This window comes from Pelophylax lessonae (assembly GCF_965119305.1).
Source record: "Pelophylax lessonae genome assembly, chromosome: 4".
NCBI classification, from domain to species: domain Eukaryota; kingdom Metazoa; phylum Chordata; class Amphibia; order Anura; family Ranidae; genus Pelophylax; species Pelophylax lessonae.
Window position 1 is genome coordinate 519,127,192 of NC_138771.1, and position 23,393 is coordinate 519,150,584.

General features: G+C 42.8%; 1 protein-coding gene across 1 annotated transcript in view; it reads left to right on the plus strand.

Annotated features, from left to right (window-relative positions):
• The window catches only part of SLC37A3 (solute carrier family 37 member 3), a 68,831-nt gene that overhangs the window by 9,785 nt on the left and 35,653 nt on the right, over window positions 1–23,393 (plus strand). The window contains exons 4-9 of the mRNA XM_082255073.1: window positions 2,469–2,561; window positions 7,681–7,764; window positions 11,993–12,138; window positions 13,907–14,003; window positions 19,896–19,980; window positions 21,072–21,259. Of these exons, the coding sequence (XP_082111199.1) occupies window positions 2,469–2,561; window positions 7,681–7,764; window positions 11,993–12,138; window positions 13,907–14,003; window positions 19,896–19,980; window positions 21,072–21,259 (693 nt within the window). The remainder of the gene's footprint in view (window positions 1–2,468; window positions 2,562–7,680; window positions 7,765–11,992; window positions 12,139–13,906; window positions 14,004–19,895; window positions 19,981–21,071; window positions 21,260–23,393) is intronic.

The following is a 23,393-nucleotide window of genomic DNA, read 5'->3' on the forward strand; positions in this document are numbered from 1 at the left end:
CTACAGGAATTTAGAAGCTTAATGTGTTTCTTCTATACTTGCAACATTTTTAAAAAGAAAAAAATAGGGGACATGTTTATATATATATTGCAGTGATGTACCACTTTTTTTTTTTTTTTTGGCCAGATGTACACTCTAAGGTTGGCCCTCACACTAGATATTCTGTAAATTGAGCAGATCTGACACACCAAACTGACTATTCAGTCAGCTTAAAGTGGTTCTAAAGGTTGAAGGTTTGGCTGGGCCGAGCCCCATTCTGTGTATCTTATGGACACACAGGGCTCGGGAACGAGCACACACAAGTGCCCCCATAGCAAGCGGCTTGCTATGGGGGCACTTGGATAAGAGGAGGAGCCAGGAGTGATGGGGGACCTGAGTAGAGGAGGATCGGGGCTGTTTTGAGCAAAACCATTGCACAGAGCAGGTAAGTATAAAATGTTTACTATTTAAAAAAAAAAAAAAAAAAGTTAACCTTTTAATGACTTTAAATCACAGGGCTGGCTTATATACAGTAGTTTCCAACATGTTTAACATTCTTTTGCTGAGGCAAAAGGCACATATACAGTGAATATAAAAATCCCTGTTAAAATGTCCTTTCTGTGATGTAAAAAAAAAAATGAAACCAAGATAAATCATTTCAGAACTTTTTCCAACTTTTAATGTGACCTATAAACTGCACAACTCAGTTGAACAACAAACTGAAATCTTTTAGGTGGAGGGAAGTAAAAACTAGTGTACACATACTTAAATGAATACTTTGGTGAAGCACCTTTTTTGATTTTTTTTTTTTTACAGCACTCTTTTTGGGTATGAGTCTATCAGCATGGCACATCTTGACTTGGCAATATTTGCCCGCTCTTCTTTACAAAAACACTCCAAATCTGTCAGATTGCGAGGGCATCTCCTGTGCACAGCCCTCTTCAGATCACCCCACATAATTTCAATCATATTCAGGTCTGGGCTCTGGCTGGGCCATTCCAAAACATTAATCTTCTTCTGGTGAAGCCATTCCTTTGTTGATTTGGATGGATGCTTTTGGTTGTTGTCATGCTGAAATATGAAGTTCCTCTTCATGTTCAGCTTTCTATCAGAAGCCTGAAGGTTTTATGCCAATATTTACTGGTATGTCAAACTTTTCCTTATTCCTTCTACCTTGACTAAGGCCCCTGTTCCAGCTGAAGAAAAACAGCCCCAAAGCATGATGCTGTCACCACCATGCTTCACTGTGGGTATGGTGTTCTTTTGGTGTTGTGGAGTGGTGTTTTTGCACCAAAGATATCTTTTGGAATTTTATGGCCAAGAAGTTCAACCTTGGTTTCATCAGACATAACACATTTTCCCACATGCTTTTGGGATACTTCAGATGTGTTTTTGCAAAATTTAGCTGGGCTTGGATGTTTTTCTTTGCAAGAAAAGGCTTCCACCTTACCACTCTACCCCATAGCCTAGACATATGAAGAATATGTGAGATTGTTGTCACATGTACCACACAGCCAGTACTTGCCAGATATTCCTGCAGCTCCTTTAATGTTGCTGTAGGCCTCTTGGCTTCCCTGATCAGTTTTCTTCTTTTTTTATCAGTTTTGGGGGGACGTCCAGTTCTTGGTAAGGTCACTGTTGTCATATTTTCTCCACTTGATGACTGTCTTCACTGTGTTCCATCGTATATCTAATGCCTTGGAAATTCTTTTGTACCCTTCTCCTGGCTGATACCTTTTAGTTTTCAATAAGTTTTTATAGCTGATACCTTTTAACAATGAGATCCCTCTGATGCTTTGGAAGCTCTTTGCGGACCATGGCTTTTCCTGTAGGATGCGACTTTTCCTGTAGGATGCGACTAAGAAAATGTCAGGAAAGACCTACTAGAACAGCTGACCTTTATTTGGGGTTAATCAGAGGCCCCCTCCCTAAAAGATTTCAGTCTGATTTCCAATTGCGTTGTACAGTTTATAGGTCACATTAAAGATGGAAAAAAGTTCTGAAATTATCTTTGTCTAATTTTTTTACATCACAGAAACCTGACATTTTAACAAGGTGTGCAGACTTTTTATATCCACTGTAAATATACTGACCAGGATCTGCAAAGGGGGCCTATAGCATACTCTAGGATGAGAGGATTAAGAGACATTTCACATTGCATGTTCACATCTAACATTGCATACAACAATGCAGTGAAGGAACAGGCCTCTGTTGTCCAAAGCAGCCAATCAGTTTCCAGGTGTCATTTTCTTGTAATATATTAAAAAATGCAAAAAAAAAAAGACGTTGCTTTATACGAGCGACACCGGTACATCTTTACTTAAGTTTTAAGTAAAGTTTTTTTTTTGTTACACTAAGCTAACACGATAAAAGACAAAAATATTCACGGAGATTTATAACAAATTCATAGGTTGGACAGACAGTTGTCAAACATTTTTATAACTGATTACCTTTTCATAAAAAAAGTATTTTTCTGTTATCTTCATCAGACTTGGAAAGGACATCACCTGTTCCCCAATTCCAATTCTGCTACCATCTTCCTGGGCCTCCTGGACACAATTTTCCTCTTTTCCTATGCAGTGGTAAGTTATTGAACACTGTATTTTTTAAAATTGTGGTCATCAACTTCATTATTAATTTTTAATGAATAGCCCCCTATGTTTTGATGTTTGTATGCATATTTAGTAAAAATGGGCATTTAAAGTGAATTAACCTATTGGTTCGGGTGTTTCCAGTGAAGAGACCTGTTAATTCTGCAGCATAGAAAAACATTAAAGGACAATTCAGCTTTGAGGCAAATGTGTTCCTGTGCACAAAGCCAGCTTCATGAAGACATGGTTTGGTGGGGGGGGGTGTAACTTGAGTGGTCTACGCAGAGCCCTGACCTCAACCCTACTGAACAGCTTTGAGATTGGAATGCTGATTGTGAGCCAGATCTTCTCAACCAACATCATTGCCTAACTTCACAATGCGTCAGCCCCCCCCCCCCTTGTAACAGCCTTTAAGGGGGCTATTTTATATTTTATGCGGCCTCGGTGGAGGGGCTCAGAGGGTGACCTCCCCCTTTTTTTTTTTTTTTTATTTCACAGGTTCCAGTAGGTGGTTTTTTTTGTGGGCCCTCGGTCAGTGTCCCCTTGCGGGATCGCAGTCAGCGACCCTCACCTGCCTGTTTTGTGTCTATGCAATAATTCCTGATATGTTGCGACTTTACTGGGTCTGCATCGACGCACTTCGAGTGCTCTGATAGTGAGGATGTTTCCTCTTCTACTGCAGCCATGCATGCAACGGCGCTGGTGAATGCACTGATTATCGGTGCGTGCAACTTTAAAATTGGAGGATGCTGCTGCATCGGAGGTGCCGGTCTCCTTTGGTACCAACAGCTCCCCAAAAGCGCAAAAGGTGTCTTCTTTTACCACATACTGGACAAAATTGTCACGAGTCAGTAACCTAAACGCGTTATGTTGGTGCCTAAGCATTTTTGCTAGACGGTATCCCTTTGAATAGTCCCCGTTTAAAAAAAGTGGACAGTCCCACCTGTGGTGGATTCTCAGAATTTTAGGCCGAATAACTCCACTTTCAATCCGGTGGAGGTGTCTCTGGCTTTTAACCGCTTCCCGACCACCCGCCGCCTATTTGCTGCAGCAAGGTGGCTCTCCTGCACAAACTGACGTAGGTCTACATTGGTCGCACACAGGCAGCTAGGGGGCGAGCGCACGCTGCCGGCAGTACACTCCGGCCCCCCACTCGGCAGAGGGGAAGCCGATGCACGGGTCAGGCGGCTCTGATTGCCGCCTGACACCCGCGATCGTTCCCCGCTGAGAGAGAGGAACGGTCAGCTGTTGTAAACACAGCTGACCGTTCTTCTCCCTGGAATGATCATAGAGCCCTTGTGATCCTTCTATATAGGATCACATGTATCTATGGTCATTTTAGAATCCACGCCCCCCCTCCCCCCACAGTTGGAATCACTCCCCTAGGCTCACATTTAACCCCTTGATCACCCACCATGTTAACCCCTTCCCTGCCAGTGTCATTATTACAATAACAGTGCATATTTTTTAGTACTGGTGTCGGGGTCCGATCTGTCCGCAATGTCGCAGTCCCGCTAAAAATCACAGATAGCCGCCATTACTAGTAAAAAGAAAAACAATAAAAATTACCTAAATCTTTCCCGTAGTTAGTAGACGCGATAACTTTTTGCGCAAACCAATCAAAGTACGCTTATTGCGATATTTTTGGTAAAAAAACAAATTGGCCTAAAATGTAAAGTTTTTTTTTTTTTTTTTTTTTTTTTTTTTATATAGCAGAATTTGTCTTTTTTTTTTTTTTTTTTTTTGTTTTGTTTATAGCGCAAAAAATAAAAAGCGCACAGGTGCCACCAAAATACCACCAAAAGAAAGCTCTATTTGTGGGGTAAAAAAGGACGTACATTTTGTTTGGGTACAGCATTGCATGACTGCACAATTGTCAGTTAAAGTCACGCAGTGCCAAGTTGAAAAAAGTGGCCTGGTCTTTAAGACTTTGGTCGCCCACATGTTTCCTGTGGCCGGTTCGGTCCTTAGGCCGGTGGTCATCATAGCATTGGTGTCCCAGATTTTAACAGAGTGGGCAAAGCTTTTGCGCCAGGACCTGGAAGGGGAACAGCTTCCCCCTGCCCTTGCGAGCTGGCAGACCAATTGGTCCAGGGGTTGCAGTTTTGTCTGTGGTGCCTCCCTGGATGCGCTTCCTTGGTTTCTAGGCTGTCTGTGACAGCAGTGGTCCTTCGGCACCTGATATGGCTGAAATGCTGGTCTGAGGACCAGTCTTCCAAGACGGCTTTCTCTGTTCTCCCCTTTTTGGGGGATCGCCTGTTTGGATCTTCCTGGATGATATCCTTAAGGGTCTTATAGGGAGGAAGAGTACTCTTCTTCCACAGGCTACCAGGAACGAGGAGTCTCATCACAGAGAGCCGGTTCTTCCAGGCCTGCGGACAAGCCCTCTTCTGCCTGAAGGGGCGCCCTCATCCGTGTCTGAGGTGGGGGGGGCGTCTTTGCTTCTTTCCGGACCCATGGACCTTCCTGATTTGACAGGTGGGTCCACGAGCTGATCTGGTCCCGCTACAAGATCGGGTTTCCTTCTTATCCTCCAGTGAGGTTCTTTTCTTCCAATCTACATTTGTCCCCAGACCGCCTGCGGGGCCTCTTTGGGGCAGTGCACGCCTTTCTACTTCAAGGGGTGATTGTTCCGGTTTCAAAATGGGAACGTTTTCAAGGTTTCTAGTTAAATCTGTTTACAGTTCCCAGGAAGGAAGGCGAGGTACATCCAATCTTGGACCTCCAAAGCTTTGAACCGCTTACACGGGTACAGAAGTTCCGAATGGGGTCTATTTGTACAGTAGTGGCATCCCCCCACATCAAGGACGCTTACCTTCACATTCTATTATGCCGGTCATCAGCGTTTCCTTTGCTTGCCGTGAGTGAGGAGCATGCTCCATTCATGACATTACCCGTTGGTCGCTGCAGCTCCTCGGGTATTCTCAAAAGTGTTGCCCCGGTGTTGGCATTGTAGCGGGAGCTGGGGATTGCGGTACTGGGTATCTGGACTATCTTCTCCGACTGCTCTAAAGGACAACCTGCATATTACTGTGTGGACTCTGTAGGAGTTCGGTTTGAAATTAAACATTGCGGGGGGGTAAGTCTTTTGGGGTTAATTCCCGTTCCATTCCGGTGGCTCGGATTTTGGCATTCCTCCGAGGTGTTGAGCAGCGTCTGGCCTTGGGTAATGTCAAGGGCCAGTTTTTTGGCCTTGGCGGTCTTCTTTTGCCGTCCTTTTGCTTTGGTTTGCACCTTTTTTTTAGGGGGCTCTCCAGTAAGGTCTCTGTTGCCGCCATGGGCTCTCGATATGGTGCTGTCGGTTCTCCAATACCTGCCTTTCGGAAATATTTGCAAGGTTCCTCTGCTTACATTGTCCCAGAAGGTAGCCTTCTTGGTGGCTATTACTTCTGCATGCAGGGTGTCTGAGCTGGCAGCGTTGTCTAGTTGTTCACCTTACCTGGTGGTGCTTCACCCTTGTCAGTTGTTCCTTCCTAAGGTTGTTTTTGTTTTTTATGTGATTACTGACATTGTGTTGCCTTCTCTGTGTTCTAAGCCTGGGGATCTGAAGGAGATTGTCCTTGCACTCTCTGGATGTGTATCCGGCGATCAGATCAGGGTGTACCTTGCGGCCACCGAGTCGTTTAGGAAATCAGCCTTACTAGTTGCCCTTACTTGATGGACGTTGCAAAGGGTTGGTCGCATCTGCTCTGCCGCGACCATTTCCAGATGGACAAGATGGGCGGTGGTGCAGGCCTATTCCACTTAGTGTCAGGTTCCTCCGTTCCCTGTAAAGGCACTTTCTATGTGGGCGCTTAGTGCCTTTGGGCCAGTGGTGCAGGTTGGCAAGCCGGCCACCTGATCATCTGAGCACACTTTTACAAAATTTTATACAATAGATGTGCTGGCATCTGCGGATGCCGCTTTTGGCCGCAATATTTTGCAGGCCGCTGTTTGAGAAGATTAGTCCTCTTTGAGGGTGTATGTTTTTTTTTTTTTTTTTTGTTAGGGTGAGCTCCAGTTGTTACCTGGTTGGCTAGGTTTAGCCTTTTTGGAATTTATTATTTTTTTTTTGTTTTGTTTTTTTTCTCTCCCCTCCCCTCATGTTCGACACTGGTTTGGGACGTCCCAATTGTCAAGAAGATTCTGGAGCCGTGTCCGTCAATGAACGAAAGAGAAAATTGTTTTTTTTGTCTTACCGTAAAATCCTTTACTCTGAAGCTTATTGATGGACACAGCACTCGCCCCTCTATTGAGTTGGGTTTTGTCTTCTGACAATTTAGGATGTCTATTATTAGATCCTATTTAGTGGCTTGCTATATCCTTGGTAACAGATATGCACATATAATGTAGTGTATGTCTGGGCAAAATATTCCAAATGAATATTAATTACATCTTTTAAATACTTCCTGATGCTATATCCCTTTAAAAATGCTACAGGTACAAAAACAAATAAATCTGCTAGAAATGCTTTGAGTTCCTAATTTCCTTTTTGAGTTGACAACACTGCCTCTGTTGCCCTAAAATCACAAGCATCGTTTTCCACTCTGCCCAGCTTTCATTTGCTCCTTTTGACAGATCACTTGTTCTCCTCCTCCCTCGATAATGATCACCTCAGGCATGTTTGGACTAGAATCCGTACCTGCATTTGCAAGCCCACCAGGAAGCGGTCATCTGTAGGGGCCAATCATCATCTTTGGCTGGGGCTTCCCCTCCCCAAAGCCCAACACCTACAAGGGCCATATACATGTGTTTACAAGGTGGGGAATGCCTTGGTTGCAGATGATGAGCCTGTACATGTGGCCGCTTCCTGGTGGGCTTGAACAAATTGGTTTGGATCCTAATCCCATCACTACTGTTTTTTTTTTTTTTTTCAATTTTTTTTTTATCTTTTTAAAGGTATAAAAGCAGGGAAATGTGCATGAAATATGTTTTCCCCAAACATACACTTTAAGACTTTAACATAACCAATTATGGTACTCCAGCTATAAAAGCACATACAAATATTTCAACATGGTCATGTTTGGTGGGAGAAGTGAAAATGCTCATACGCAAATTATATTTCTAGGGTTGTTTTTAAATGAGAGAAAATGTTGTATCTTCCATTGAAACATGTTTCTTTTGATAACAGGGTCTGTTTATCAGCGGGATTATAGGCGACCGGTTAAACATGCGTTATGTACTTACTTTTGGCATGTGTTCATCAGCTGTAACTGTGAGTACTGATGTTTCACATAATCTTGTACCTCAGTATGAATTTTGTGTTCAATTCAAGCAACCGGTCAGATAAACTGGCAGTACAAAGGTAATAATGAGTGCTATTGGTTTCATAATTTTTTGACTCCGAAATCTCTTTGACCAAAGAGAAAAGGATCCTTCACATTCCCTAGTCAAGATAACAAATTGCTCTTTGCATGTGTACCTTTCTATAAAGTTGAAAATACTCCTTGAAGATAGGCGGTGGCCTCAATGGCAGTCACTTTTGAAGAGGAGATTTGCCTTGGGTTGGTGTACACTCACCGGCCACTTTAATAGGTATGCCTTGCTAGTACCGAGTTGGATCCCCTTTTGCCTTCAGAACTGTATTAATTCTTCATGGCTTAGATTCAATACGGTGTTGGAAATGATCCTCGGAGATCTTGGTCCATATTGACATGGCATCACACAGTTGCTGCAGATTTGTCGGCTGCACATCCATGTTGCGAATCTCTGGTTTCACCACATCCCAAACGTGTTCTATTGGATTGAGATCTGGTGAGTGTGGAGGCCATTGTAGTACAGGGAACGCTTTGTCATTTTCAAGAAACCAGTTTTACGATTATTTGAGCTTTGTGACATGGTGCATTATCCTGCTGGAAGAAGCCATCGCAAGATGGGTACACTGTAGTCATAAAGGGGTGGACATGTCAGCAACAATTCTCAGGTAGGCCGTGGCATTTAAACGATGCCCAGTTGGTGCTAAGGGGCCCAAAGTGTGCCAAGAAAATATCCCCCACACGATTACACCACCAGCCGGAACAGTTGATACAAGACAGAATGGATCCATGTTTTCATGTTTGCGCCAAATTCTGACCCCAGCATCTGAATGTCGCAGCTGAAATCGAGACTCATCAGACCAGGCAACGTTTTTCCAATCTTCTGCTGTGCAATTTTGGTGAGCCTGTGTGAATTGTAGCCTCAGTTTCCTGTTCTTAGCTGACAGGAGTGGCACCCGGTGTGGTCTTCTGCTGCTGTAGCCCATATGCTTCAAGTTTGATGTGTTGTGCATTCAGAGATGATATTCTGCATACTTAAGTTGTACGAAGGGGTTATTTGAGTTCCTGTTGCTTTTCTATCATCTCGAACCAGTCTGCCCATTCTCCTCTGACCTCAACAAGTTATTTTCCTCTGCACAGCTGCCACTCGCTGGATATTTTCTCTTTTTTGGGCCATTCTCCGTAAACCCTAGAGATGGTTGTGTGTGATAATCCCAGTAGATCATCAGTTTTTGAAATACTCAGACCAGCCTGTCTGGCACCAAAAACCATGGCACATTCAAAGTCACTTAAATCCCCTTTCTTCCCCATTCTGATTCTCGGTTTGAACTTCAGCAAGCAGTCTTCACAACGTCTAGATGCCTAAATGCATTGAGTTGCTGCCATGAGATTGGCTGATTAGCAATTTGTGTTACCAAGCAATTGAACAGGTGTACATAATAAAGAGGCCGGTGAGTGTATATTTCCCTAAACCTTTTTCTCGTCGGCCCGTTCTCATCCCATCTGATCTGCTGGACGGATGGAAAATAGGATTTCCATCCGTCCAGATTTGACAGATCGGATGTCAGCGGACATGTCTCCGCTGTCATCCGATGCCCCATAGGGATGCATGGGGGGGACGGCTCAGATCCGCCAAAAAACAGACAGGCGGATCTGAACGGTCCGCCTGTGTGAAAGAGCCCCAAGGGTGTTTGTGTAGCATCTGGTCATCACAGTTGATCCTCAGATCTGTTAACCCTGAACTTCAAGCAGAGATAAAAGATACAAATCAAATAGCTCTGTAATCATTAATATATGCATTTATAGCAGACTTGCCCTGCAAAGCGCCCCCTCCAGTGCTGTGACGTGCATAACCACTACGTCACCACCACTGACATTATCACCCAGTCCTCTGCTGGGTACGGTATCTTCAGCCAACTTGATTGCTAGGATGAGAGAAGTTATTTTATCTAAGGCCAGCCAAACATGTATTTAGGAAAAAAAAAAAAAAACATGGCTGATGGACAGGTAAAACACTTTTTTTTTTTTTTTTTTTGCATAAAACTGCTGCCTGCCAGCAATGTTTTTAAAGTAGGACTTTAGTTTTGCTTTAACCTCAGTCAACTGTACAGCAGAGCTCAGACTCGGGGAGGATGAGGCAGCACAAGGTGCCAGTCAGTTGTCCTGCAGCACTCATGTGTTAACAAGGGATGTGCTGATTGAAGAGGTGTAACCGAATTGAGCTCATTAGTCTGCTGCTGCTCCTTTTTTCACTGTCCAGTCACTCTGAGGAGGAATATGACCTAGAAGTGTTACCGAACTACAGCAGAGAACAATCGGGTTTCCTCTCGTGAATGTCAGGACTGGTTGGAAAGAAATACATATGCTTTGCATTCGGCTTTAAATACCAAGTGAAAAACCACAGTTGCTGGAGATCTGTTTGTGTGGAATTACTCTCCGACAGGGAGCCGGAGGTTAACTGTTATCTTTTTGTATTATTTGCCTAAGTTGTGTAAGCTTCAGATAAAAAATAAATGCAAGACAGAGCCATTCTGACCTTGTGGACAGGACTGATTTCTGAAAAGTCAAGTTTTTTTTCACAGCAAGCAGTTATCACATTTAATTTTCTCACTGAAAAAGAAACTTTTGCAGACATCTGGAATCTGACTGTCTGTTCTTAACTAGAAGTATAGATAGTTTAGTATAAATTTACTGAGGAGGAGTGGCCTCCAGTGGCCTCCTGAACAGAGCCTTCACCTCAATCCTTTTGAACACCTTTGGGATAAATTGGAATTCTGAAGGTTATCCAGGTCTTCCTATCCAGTATCAGTGCCTCACAAATTCACGCAGATGCTTCAAACTTGTATGGAAAGCCTTCCCAGGAGAGCAGGCTGCTTTAACTGCAAAAGGGTTCTTTTTTTCATTCTAATGTCCATATTTTTGGATTGAGCTATAAACAAACTAATGGTCATAGATCCAGGTGCATATAATGTATAGCAATTGCCAGTAGGTCCATTTGCAGCTATTGATTTCAAATAAACCTTAATATTGGCAGATTTGTTTTTTTAGAAAAAAACAGGGTTATGCTTACCTGCTATGTCCAATGGAATTGCACAGAGTTGCCCCAAACCTCCTCCTCTTGGGTGAGAGAGCCATAGAGAGCTGCTTCCTATAAGGGGACTTGTGGGGGCTCACTCTTAAGCTGCGCTTCCTGCATCTATAGACAGACCATGGGGCAAGCGCCCTCCCCCCACTCCTTTATCTCTTGCTTTGATTGACAGCAGCAGATGCCAGTGGCCTCACCAAAGCCTGTGCGAGCAGGAAGTGAGGGTAGAGATCCGCTGCAGATGGATACAATGCTGGATCGGATTAAAGCTCAGGTAAGTATAAGGGGGAGGGGGGATACTACTACCTAAACATTTTTAGCCTTAATGCAAGGAATGCAAAGGTAAAAAAATATTAAGAAGCTATAACCAAAACTTAAACCCTAATTCACAATTTTTACAGCTCTAGCTTTTTTTTTTTTTATAGAGCTACTAACCTCTGCCGTCTATAAGGTTTTAGCAGAGGAGAAACTGGGATTTTGGCTGCATTAGGCATACAAGGTAACTTCAGTCTGTAGCAGAAGTTTTTAAAGTACAATAAATCTACACAGCCAAGACTGATCCTGTGGCCTGACTTCAGCCCTTCTATAAATACCAGAGCCCTATCGTGCTCCAGCTATGTACACAAGAGCCTCGGCTCTTGCTGGGAACTCTGTCCTGATTGGCTGAGGTAGCGGCAGAAGCAATTGTCAATCGCAGCCAGTGAGCCAATCAAGAGAGGACGGGGCCAAGCTGTGGCTCTGTGTGTGTGTATGGACAACACAGAGCCATGACTCGGGAGCATGCCTGCTTGGCTTGGGCACTCAGCAGGAGAGCGGGGCCATGAGTGCTGATGGGGGACCCGAGAAGAGGAAGATCAGGGCTGCTTTGTGCAGAACAATTGCACAGAGCAAGTAAGTATAACTTTTTTTTTTTTTTTTTTTACAAAAACAAGACTTGACGATCACTTTTAATTTTCAGCCTTCATATATAGGGCCTCCCTCCCATCCCAGGCCCCATAGCTGTCATGTAGAAAGCTATGGCTTTTGTTAGGCCACTGCCTACCTGTTACTCTGAGCAGTTTTTGGCCTCTCTCACGATCCTGAATCTCTTCTATTCCTTCCAGATGTTTGTGTTCGGCACGCTCACAGAGTGGCTTCACTTCTATAACAAGGCCTTCTACTGCTTCGTGTGGGTGATAAACGGCCTGCTTCAGTCCACTGGCTGGCCCTGTGTGGTCGCTGTTATGGGGAACTGGTTTGGAAAATCTGGGTATGTTTGTTTCAATTACTATTGAAGCTTATTACTTGGTAGAATACCAATTTCAATAGGAGTCCACTCCAAGAGAAATTCAGATGGTTTTTTTAGCTTGTTCTTTTTTAATTTTAAGGGTTCATCTGATGGTTTAAGTCATTTTTAATGGTTTCTGTTAGATATTTTGTTATACGCTACATCCATGACACTCGTTTTGTAAAGCATACTGGGAATTCTAAGAAAGCCCTGAACCATCTTGGCTGCCTCTACAAGGCAACTTATTAAACCGTTCTGTATGATGAGAACCATGGTCTCCTGTTTTAGCGGTGTCAATAAAGCAGATTGTTTCCTTATTTCCGAACGAATGAAATTGTCAGCAGGTCAGGAAGTGAGGGTAAATTTCTCCTCTGATGGCTGTTGATACACAACAGGGGTTTTAATCCTTCCCCCCCACATGAGCCAAAAACAAAAAATTTAAGATCTTGCCTAATATGCATTGTAAGGAAGGTCTGTAGATGGGTTGATGATTTGGGAAATATCTATGCAAACTATTTATTAAACTGACTAGAAGTAAATGCACAGCAAGTTAAAGGCTAGGTTCACCTTTTTTTTTTTAACAGGAGCTTGCAATGCCAGGCTCCTGTAAACTTTCCTCCCGCTCACTGCGTGTACTTCTGTAAAGGCTGTCATTTGGAAAGCTGAAGATTCAATCGACCTATGAAAGCGCTGATTGCCAAACTTGTAGTCCGTCAAGAACTACAAGTCTGTCAGCCGAGCCCCACAAAGACGTGTCGCTTTTTATGCATTTCTTCTTAGCATTTTACAAAGAGAATCGAATTTATCAAATACAAAACATGGTACTAAAATAAAAAGGGAAATAAAAAAAAAAAAGAACACTTCTAGTTAGGCATTCCACGTAGACAGGAGATCAATGTGCGGGGTACACGGGATAAGGGTAGACATATAAAGGTGTGAAAGCATATGTGAAGAACATATTCATTTAGTTGCATAAGGCAATGGCCAACATATTCTCCACTGTTATGGGAATTTACCCCTGCTTAGCTTAAGTAATTCAGAAGGGCCTACTAAGTTTCCTCAAAAAAAAAAGTGGGGTGGGGAGGGGTGTAAAAATAATAGAGGGGGGAGGGGAGAGAGATTAAAGGGTGAGGGTGTCCCATCCTCCACCCTGGCCAGGACTGTGCCTGAGAATCCTCAACCACATTTGTTTGAGTAATGAATATAACTAGTCCATATGGTGCAGAGCATAATAATGCAGCATAGGTGGCAGTTGAGAGCTCGAGCAGCCGTGTAGATTTTAAAAGTGACAGCAGCTGTGGGGAAAATTGAACTCCCACTTGCTGTCACAGCGGGGATGACTTGAGCGTGGAGGGGAGGTTTTTTTACCCTGTTTAAATGATGCATCCTAAATACAGGTGTGACATGGGGCAAAGGGTGAAGTTACCCTTCAAAGCCTGGTAAACTCTACTATTTTTTTTTTTTTCCCCCCCGTTTAAACCAGCAGGGCCGAATGGATAAAAAAAACTGACTGCTCGGGAGGAGCCGATGTACTAACCATGCTACGTTAGTACAGCCATCTTCTCTGCTGTTCTATTGTCTGACGGGGGTGTAAAACCTAGCAGTGATTCTAACCTTGCTCTACTTAATAGAAACATTTTGATGTCCCCTTTTATAGAGATTTCCTTGTCTTAGGGATCCAAATACATTATTTCAATAAACATATTTTGCATTGTAAAATGTTCTAATTTACCATTTCTTACTTGTACAGACGTGGCCTTGTATTTGGACTGTGGAGTGCCTGCGCATCTGTTGGGAATATTTTGGGAGCTTTCCTTGCATCATCTGTTCTAAAATATGGCTATGAGGTATGTGCTGACTTTACCAATGGTGGGATTAGGGCTGGGATGCAAATTAAAGGTGTTTACATTTCTTCCAGCATCTTTTCCTATTTTCCAGCGTGTTAATACTCCACACCATTGCATGTTAATACTCCACAGGATCATTTGCACTTATGACCTAACTATGCTGAAGGTTTGGTTACCTGCACACACACACAAAAAACAAAATATAACCCAAGAGACAGCAAAACCACAGCTGCTGTCATTACACAAAAAGCGTTGTGCTCTTATTAGAAATGCTTATTTGATTTAGTAGTTAAAGTGTGTGTGTGTGTGTGTAAATCTAAAAATAAAAATGTAACACATTGCAGCTCACCACTAGTCCTTTAGATATGTGGCTTTTTTTTTCACACATGACTTTTCTCCTAGCCTAGAATGATGACACTTGCTCACTGTACAATATCTGTGGAATATTTTATTGAATAAATCCAAATCAAAAGATTTTAAATTTAATAGTCTGCAGCAGTCCTTTTTGATATAATGCATTGTTTTAACACTAGATCATAATTGTGTATTTGTTTTTATTACACGGACATAAAACAATAAATCACCATATCAAAACCCAGTATGTTACATATGTGTATGTTTCATACCATATGTTCCATTTTAACGTGATATTTTTTTTTCTGCTGTTTCTAAAATCACTTAAATTGTTTATCATTTCTAACCAATTCCATTTTTAATGCATTGTCTTTTTTTTTTTTTAACTACCACACCATGGCTTTAATGTTCAGAGGATACGAGCTGAAATTCATCTATTTTACCACTACATTCTTTATGCGCTCATGCTTTCAGATCTATGAAAAAGAGCGGTTTTCTCAAGAATGCTTTCAGATCTATGAAAAAGAGCGGTTTTCTTTGCGACCTTGGCAAGACTTCTGTCCCAAGGGGTCTTGCACTTGTGCTGGTAGAAGATGTTTCAGGCTTTTACTTCAACCTGTTTCACGGCTTCCAAGCCAAATGGAGAAGTCTGGCCTATCCTAGACTTCAAGGGTCTCAACAAATTCCTGAAAGTTCAAAAATTTAGGATGTCTTCCCGGTTGGGGATTGGTTTGTTTAATCGGGTGTTTCCTGGCATCAGTTGACATCAGGGTTGCCTATCTACACACCCCAATTTTCTTGCCTCACCAATGGTTTCTGCGCCTTGCAGTGTAGGACCACCACTAACCATTTGTGGTATTAGCCTTTGGTTTATATATGCCCACCCAGGGTGCTTACCAAGGTGTTCGCTCTGATTCTGGGGTTGTTGGGAACCTGAGGAATTCCCATTGTGGGATACCTAAAAGACTTGTTTACTACAAGAGCAATCACATCAAAGACTGACGCACAACATCCAGATGACAGTACAAGCTCTGAAAAGGTTTGGCTAGGTGTTAAACCTTCAGAATTTGGCCTTGGTTCCGACCCAACACCTAGGATACTTGAGTTTAATCCTGGATACGTCTTGGGCAAGGATACTGCTTCCGCAGAAGTGCCTGGCTCTTCAAGCCCAGGTGGAGTCTCTAAAGACATAAAAAGGTCTCTCAATCTGGACATGCATGAGGGTGTTTGGGAACATGACCCCTATGCACAGTTTCAGTTTAGTGCTCTGCAGCTCAATATCTTGGTGATATGGGACAAGTGTCGGGAGTTTTGGAATCCTACAATGCATCTCACTCCCAAGACAAGAGTGGCTCTGGATTGGTGAATATCTTATGCAGATGCTGGATTTGAGAAAAATGCTCTCTTCCAATGAAGTGGAAGGTCTTGACATCAAGCTGGGGAGGTGTTCTGGAGAGCTTTTCTGTTCACAGAACATGATTGTTGTAGAAGAGGAAGTTGCTGATCAGCCTCCTTGAACTTCAGGTGGTTTGGCTGTCTCTCTCTCACTGCTGTCTGCATTCAGGGTCTACCTGTAAAGATGCTTTCAGTGTCTACCCTGCAGTGACATACTTAAGCTATCAAGGATGGACAAGAAGTCGTGCTGCTCAGGGAAGAAGCAAGCTTAATGTCTTGGGCAGAACTTTTTGCCATCTTCGCTGTTCACATTCCAAGCACGGAAGATTGGCAGGCAAATTTTCTCACCTGTTAACAGTTTAGGCCCTTCTCCCAGAGGTGTTAGCGGGTATTTGTCTGCAGTGGGGCGCACTTATGGATCTCTTGGCATCCAGATTCAACAACAAAATGCACAAGTTTGTGTCCCACACCAGAGATCCTCTGACCCTTGCAGTGGATGCACTGGTGTCTCTTTGGAGTTTTATTCACAGGATAAAGGTGGAGGGCCTTTCATTGACTTGATTGCACTGGCCTGACTAGGAAAAATGTGGCATGCAAACACTGTAGACCTTGTGGCAACTGAGCCAGATTGGCCAGACCTGCTGTCTCTGGGTCCAATACTCCATCCTGCTTTATGTCGATGGGCTTCACCAGCCATGCTCTAAAAGCCAGGTCCTAAGAGGCGGGGGTTTCAGACTCTGATTCCTACACTTCTCGGGGCTGGAAAGTCAACCTCCAGGAAGGTGTACCATCATATTTAGAAGACTTATTTCACTTAGCATGAAATTCATAAGTTCCATCCTCGAAAGTATGTCTGGTCTGGAGATGTCCTTGGCTTTGAGTACTATCAAAGTATAAATCTCAGCCTTGCATATGCTTTTTCAGGGACAAGTTGCGCCTCATTCCATGGTCAAAGCTTTTGATCAAGGCGTCACTGGGATTGTTCCATCTATCTTTGTGGTACCTTAATTTGGTCTTGAGTGTGGGACTTTTTAGGCAATAGCCATCCCTGAGTATTTATCGTAAAAAATATATGTAATTTTATTAGTGTTATACAAAGTGTGCACAAATATAAATCAAGAAAGAATACATATTAACATACATGTGGCCATGGGTTACATCACTTGAGCATGGAGCTGCTGAGAATTCCAAATGGTGAACTGACGCGTTTCGGACTTTGGCCTTTTTCAGAGGTCAAATGGAAGTGTATCTCAGACTAAGGCTCCATGTACACGGGACGTTGTTAAAAGTCCCTTTGAATGCTGGAATTTTTAGGACGTTTGAAACGTCCGTTTGTTCGCGTTTGTACCCGCGTTTAGCGGGTGTTTAGCAGCGTTTAGGGGCGTTTGCGTTTAGAAGCGTTCCTAGAGGTCAAAAAAATGATTCCCCTTTAAAATGGAAAAACGCGAACGCTAAACGCGGGTCATCGCGTTTAGACGCGTTCGGACGCGTTTGTGCGTTTGAAACGCCGGGAAACACATGTTCGAACGCAAATAATTGCGTTCTAAAAAAAGTCCCTGAACGCAACTGCCTGCAAATGACTGTAAACGACCCTGTGTACATGGACAGATAAGATAAAATGTAGATGGGTTCAGGGGCTTCTGAAAAAAACGCCCAACTGCTCCTAAACGACCATTTCCAGCGTCCTGTGTACATGGAGCCTTAAGGTACTTAATTGGGTCTTGTCTGTTTTGCAGCCTTCTTCCTTTTGAACCTCTTCAAGAGATTCCGTTGCTGTTCCATACGCAAAAGGTTGTGCTTTCGGTTGCTATTATTTCAGCCCACAGGGTCTTGGATTTGGCTGTTCTTTTCCTGCAAGGAACCTTTTCTGGTTCTTAACCAAGATAAGGTGGTGTTGAGGCTTCTATCCTCTTTCTTGCCTAAAGTGGTTTATTTGGTTCGCTTGAAGCAGGACATTGTATTGCCATCCTTTTTTGTCCTACTCCTAAGCGTTGAAAAGAGAAGGTGCTTCACAATTTGATCTGGCTGTTCACATTTTTCTTGAGTCTTTTTGGCTTTGTTTCAACAGTCAAATTCCCTGTTTGAAGAACGTCGTAAAGGTCAGGCTGCTTCTAGTTCCACTATTTCTAGGTGGATTTGTCAGATCATTTCTCAAAGCCTATGGGATCAAGGTAGAAGTTAGTTTTCCTGGGTAATCTCATTTCACATGGAGTGCCAGTGCTTTCTGGGCCATTCAGCATCAAACTTCTGTTCGACTTTTTATAAGACTGCTACCTTGTCTTTTCTTCAAGTTTTATAAAGTTCTAGAGTTCTAGGTTGATGTTTTATGTCTTTGCAGATGCCAGTTTTGGGCAAAGGATCTTGCAAGTGGCTTCCTTCTCTGTTTGGGGGTTTGGGCTTGTTGCTGTGTTGCCCTCCTCTTTATTGCTGTGGAACCTGACATAATAATGATTATTAACCCCTCTGTGCCCTGTGATGTAGGATTAAGAAATTAGGATTTTTGGTTCACCTTTAAAATCCTTCTCTTGGGAGTACATCACAGGACCCAGGGATCCCTACCCTCTTGCATACCTATTTTTTTGCTTCAAAACTGAGGCTTAGCTTAGCCAGGAAGGGGACACCTGCCTCTTTTTGGCCAGTGTCCATTCACCTGAAGCTGGTAGCATAACCCAAGTAGTAATGACATTTTCTGTATTCTGCTATGCTCTTATAGCTCCAGTAAAGGAGGCTTACCTTTTTATCCCTGAAACATGTTGGCTTGTGACAGTTTTTTTCATTCTCAGACCCTCTATATTACAAACCATGTCTAGTGCAAACAGTTTGGGCGAGAAACACATTACCCTTTCAATTTTTCGTTAGTTCGGCAGAATTTTCCAAACTGTTCCTTCGATTTTTCAGCTTTGAAAAGTTAAAACAGATTTTCTGTTTGTGCCCATTAACCACTTAAGCCCCAGAGGATTTGGCTGCTCAAAGACCAGGGCCTATTTTGCGATTCTGCACTGCGCGAATTTAACGGACAATTGCGCGGTCGTGCGGCGCTGTACCCAAATGAAATTGATGTCCTTTTTTTCTCACAAACAGAGCTTTCTTTTAATGGTATTTGATTACCTGTGCGATTTTTACTTTTTGCGCTATAAACAAAAAAAGATCGACAATTTTGAAAAAAAATATTTTTCACATTTTTTTTTTTTTTATATGAAATTCTCCCAAAAAAATAAAAACAACATTTTTGAACATTTTAGGCCAATTTGTTTTCTGCTACATACTTTTGGTAAAAAAAAAAAATCGCAATAAGCGTATTTTGATTGGTTTGCACAAAAGTTATTGCATTTATTAACTATGGGAAAGATTTGTCATTTTTATTGTTTTTTTTAGTACTAGTAATGGCGACGATCTGCGATTTTTGGGGAACTGCGACATTGCGGCGGTCAGATCGGACCCCTGACTGACATTTTTGACACTTTTGGGGCTACCAGTGACATTACTACAGTAATCAGTGCTATACATATGCACTGTTACTGTAAAAATGACACTGGCTGGGAAGGGGTTAACTTTATTGGTGATCAGTGGGTTAAATGTATCCCTAGGGGCGTGCTTCTAACTGTGGGGGGGCATGGCTTGTGATGTAACCACAGAGACATACAATCCTACATAGCAGGATCGTATAGTCTGTGCTGTTACACCAGGGAGAATGACAGGCGGCTTTGTGTACATCACCTGCCTGCCTTTCTCCCTCTCTAGCAGGAGATCGCGAGTGACCGGCGGACATCGGAGCCACCGGTCACTCGCGCGGAGATGTCGGAACGAGCGGGGGCGGGAGCGCGCCTCCGGCAGCGCGCGCTCGCCCCCTAGAGGCTCGTGGGCGAGTGACGTACCGGTACGTCACTTTGCCCAGGAGGGGCTGACCGCCGCGGTATATAGTCGTGCGGCGGTCGGCAAGTGGTTAACTGGATGAAAAACACACGAATGGTCCAATTGACAGATTATCTAATGATTTTTCGGCTAGTGTATAGCTAGTATTACAGACCAAAAAGGAGAAAATAAGAGACTTTCATTGTTGTTGGGGTTTATAAACCCTTTAAAAAAAATGTGTAGTTATTGTTTTTGACAAATCTACCAAACTATTTTGTTTTTTTCCTCCAGTATGCATTCCTTGTAACCGCATGTGTGCAGTTTGCTGGTGGTGTGATCATTTTCTTTGGTCTGGTGACATCTCCCAAGGAGCTGGGTAAGATGAGTGTTTGAATAATGAGATTTCTGCATAGGCAAGTTCCATTATATGGGCGAGCATTGACGGGCTTTTGTCACACCCATTTTAGAGTTTATGTATTCTGTATATGTAAGATATTTGGATTTGACATCCATTTCTATTGCATAGTGCAGGTCAGTAACCAGACCTGAGTTTGTAGCTCTCATGAAACTGTCTAACCTATATTGGCACTATGGGGGTTATTTACTAAAACTGTGCAAAATCTGGTGCAGCTCTGCATAGAAACCAATCCGCTTCGAAGTTTTATGGGCCATACACACTATAAGATTTTCTGAAGACTTTTTCCTTTAGATTTACCAAAACCATATAATATGAGGTCAAACCTAAACACTTTCAATTTGTATGCAATCTGGCAGGCCCTTGCACTACATAGAAAAGGTAAATCTGAAGGAAATCTACCAACAAAAGTTGGATAGTATGTATCCAGCTTTATTGTTGAAACCAAATTGAACAAGCTGAAGTTAGAATCTGGCTACCATGCACAGCTGCACCAGATTCTGAGTGCTCCAGTATTTAGTAAATCTCCCTCACATGTCCGTTAAAGTATGATATGAACAAGTAAGTGTTTGACATTTGGCACATTAGAGTAAGGGCTGGCCAGACAGGGATCCCTTTGGTGCAACTGGCCAGTTTGAATATGTAATGCAATATATACAAACCAAGAATCTGTTTTTATGCAAAAAAAATTGCTAGAAATATGTAAGGGTATATAGCAGTGTACAAATTGTTAGTTCAGTATTTTCATTTGGGCTTTTGTACTACATCACTCCCCATACAAGTTTATGGGAATACATAAACGGAAAGAATTACTGATGAAATGGATTTATGTGCACATATATTTAAGAATTTTCTTCGATACTCATTACTATTTAGGGCTACACGTTTTTTATATTAAGTTTATGGGAATACAAAAGCATCTGACGCAGGTCAACGCACCTGCAATTAATTCTGAATGATCTCCGAAGTATCTCAAACTGATATCGGAATCAAGCTGTATGTGTCCATTAAAGCCTGCCAGCACTGGTCCTATCAATGCTTCTCTACCACAGGTCTACCAGACGCCGGGGAACAGGAGGGTGAGAGCAGAGACCAGGAGGAAGAGGCTAACCGACCGCTTATGAGTGAGGATAATGAGGTGGACAGTGATGCGAGTTATTCTATCCAGGCTCCAGATACTGCCAGCAAACCTAAAGCTATCAGCTTTATGCAAGCCTGCTGCTTACCGGGAGTGCTGCTGGTGAGAACCACTTTTATTTAAGCCTAAATCTTGGCAATTTAAGGAACAGCATTAAAGTGGTTGTAAAACTCCAACATGAAATATGAGCAAAGCATCTCCTTCTATAGTGTGTACTTTTCTCAATCCAGAGCAAGTGTCCTTTCTGTCTGCTGCCCGCTATCTGCATGAGTCAAGTTTTCCTGACCTAGAGAAATAACATAACGGTGTGGGATCTCCAGCACACAATCTGTGATTGACAGCCAGTAAAGGGGGGGGGGTTGTGTCCCTTCCCTCCAATCAGCTCTCGGAGCTCCCCTCACCGAGCTCTGCAGAGTGTAATTTCATCTCTCTGGAAACTGTTTTCTGACCGCTCAGACAAGCTTTAGAAATTGTGGACTTTAAGTGGATGTAGAGAACGGAACACTACAGATCAACAGGTACAACTTATGTAGTAGGCTTTGTTTCATCTGACGCCAGTCACTTCAGTGGGTATAGATAAGCGTTTACAACCACTTTAAGGAAATGGAAAACGTTACAATTTCTATGAGGTTCTTTTTCTTAAAGCAATGGTCGTGAAAGGTAAAGATCCAATAAAAACCTACTAGCAAAGACGATGGTACATACACCTCCTGCGCCACCAAATGCTACTCCAGTACAGAGATGTCTGCTAAAGTTGCTTTAGGCTCCGTTTTCATTAGTGCGACTTTGGACACATAGTCGCATGACAAGTCACAGTCCATTGATTTCAATGTCACCCATTCCAATCTATGCAACTTATTTTCAGTGACTTTGAAAAGGTGCCTGCACTACTTTAAAGTGTAAAGTCGGATCATAATTGCACTCAAAGTTGCATCAAAGTCGCACTTCACATCACGTGACTTTGGCGTCGCACTAGTGGAAACGTAGCCTTAAAGACTGACTCTTGTGGAAGTGTGGATCGCATGGTCTGTCTGTGCTCGGCCAGTCCTTCCACCAACCCCTACACCACTACAGGACACAATAGTGATGTAAGGGTTGGCAGGAGGAACCACTGAGGATAGAGGGGGAGACCAGGAGAATCGTACTCCTTCGTGTAAGTTTCCAAAGAGACTTCAGCAAAGATGTCTCTGCGTTCGCGCAGCCTGCAGCAGTGTGTGTAGCAGAAGAGGTACATATTTGCGGTGTTTGGAGGGAACTATTAGTGGTACATTAGTAGCAACAGAGTCCATTTATGGGGCAGATTATTAAAGAACTGAATTAGACTTTCGCCAAGCTTTCACTGATGGTGAATCAATCATGCAATTCATGCACCAGAAAGATTTCCATGCAGTGAATGTTTGGTAAATGTCAGATTAACTGATTTATAAATATGCCCTCCAATAAGTTTTAAATTCTGGCAACATTAAATAGCATTTTGGAGATATTTAGTTGCACAAAAAAAAAAAACTTTCGAATTGTTACTAATGTGGAGTCTGTTATGCTTGGTGAGTGTGAAAATAATAAAACGGATAGGTGCTTGCCAGATTTTTTGGTGAGTTCTAACATCTGACAGATGCTTACCTAGTTTCTGTTAACAGATAATCCACTGAAAAAAATAGGGTTTGTCAAGACATAAGCAAATATACAGTATATACGTCCTACATTCTAGGAGTACAACTGGGAGAATCAATGGTTGAGAATAGTGATGGGCTCAGGCGTGTTTGGATTATAGTCCCAACCCACTTGAGCAATCCCACCAGGAAGCCCTCACTGCACACTGCCAATCATAGGCAGGGAGTCATTTCCCGGCCCGCAGCTGCACATACAGACGCTGTCTATGATCGGCGATGTGCAGTGAGGGCTTCTTAGTGGGATTGCTCAGGTGGGTTAGGACTACTATCTGAATATGCCTGAGCCCATCCCTAGTTGAGAAGTAGCTGGGTGCTCGGTTAGATTATAGACTTAATAGCATGCGATACCAAGCTGCGGCTTCTGAAATATCTGATTGCCTTCTGGGGATCAGGAAGGAATCCTCTGGACCAAGATGTATTTTTTCCCCTGCTGGAGCAAATTGAACTATGTTTTAGAGGGTTTATTTTTATTTAGCTGCCTTTTGGATCAACTGTGGGTGTAGATTAAAAAATCTCCATATAAAGAATACTATCTTTTAAAGAGGGTGTAAACCACTGGACTCTTT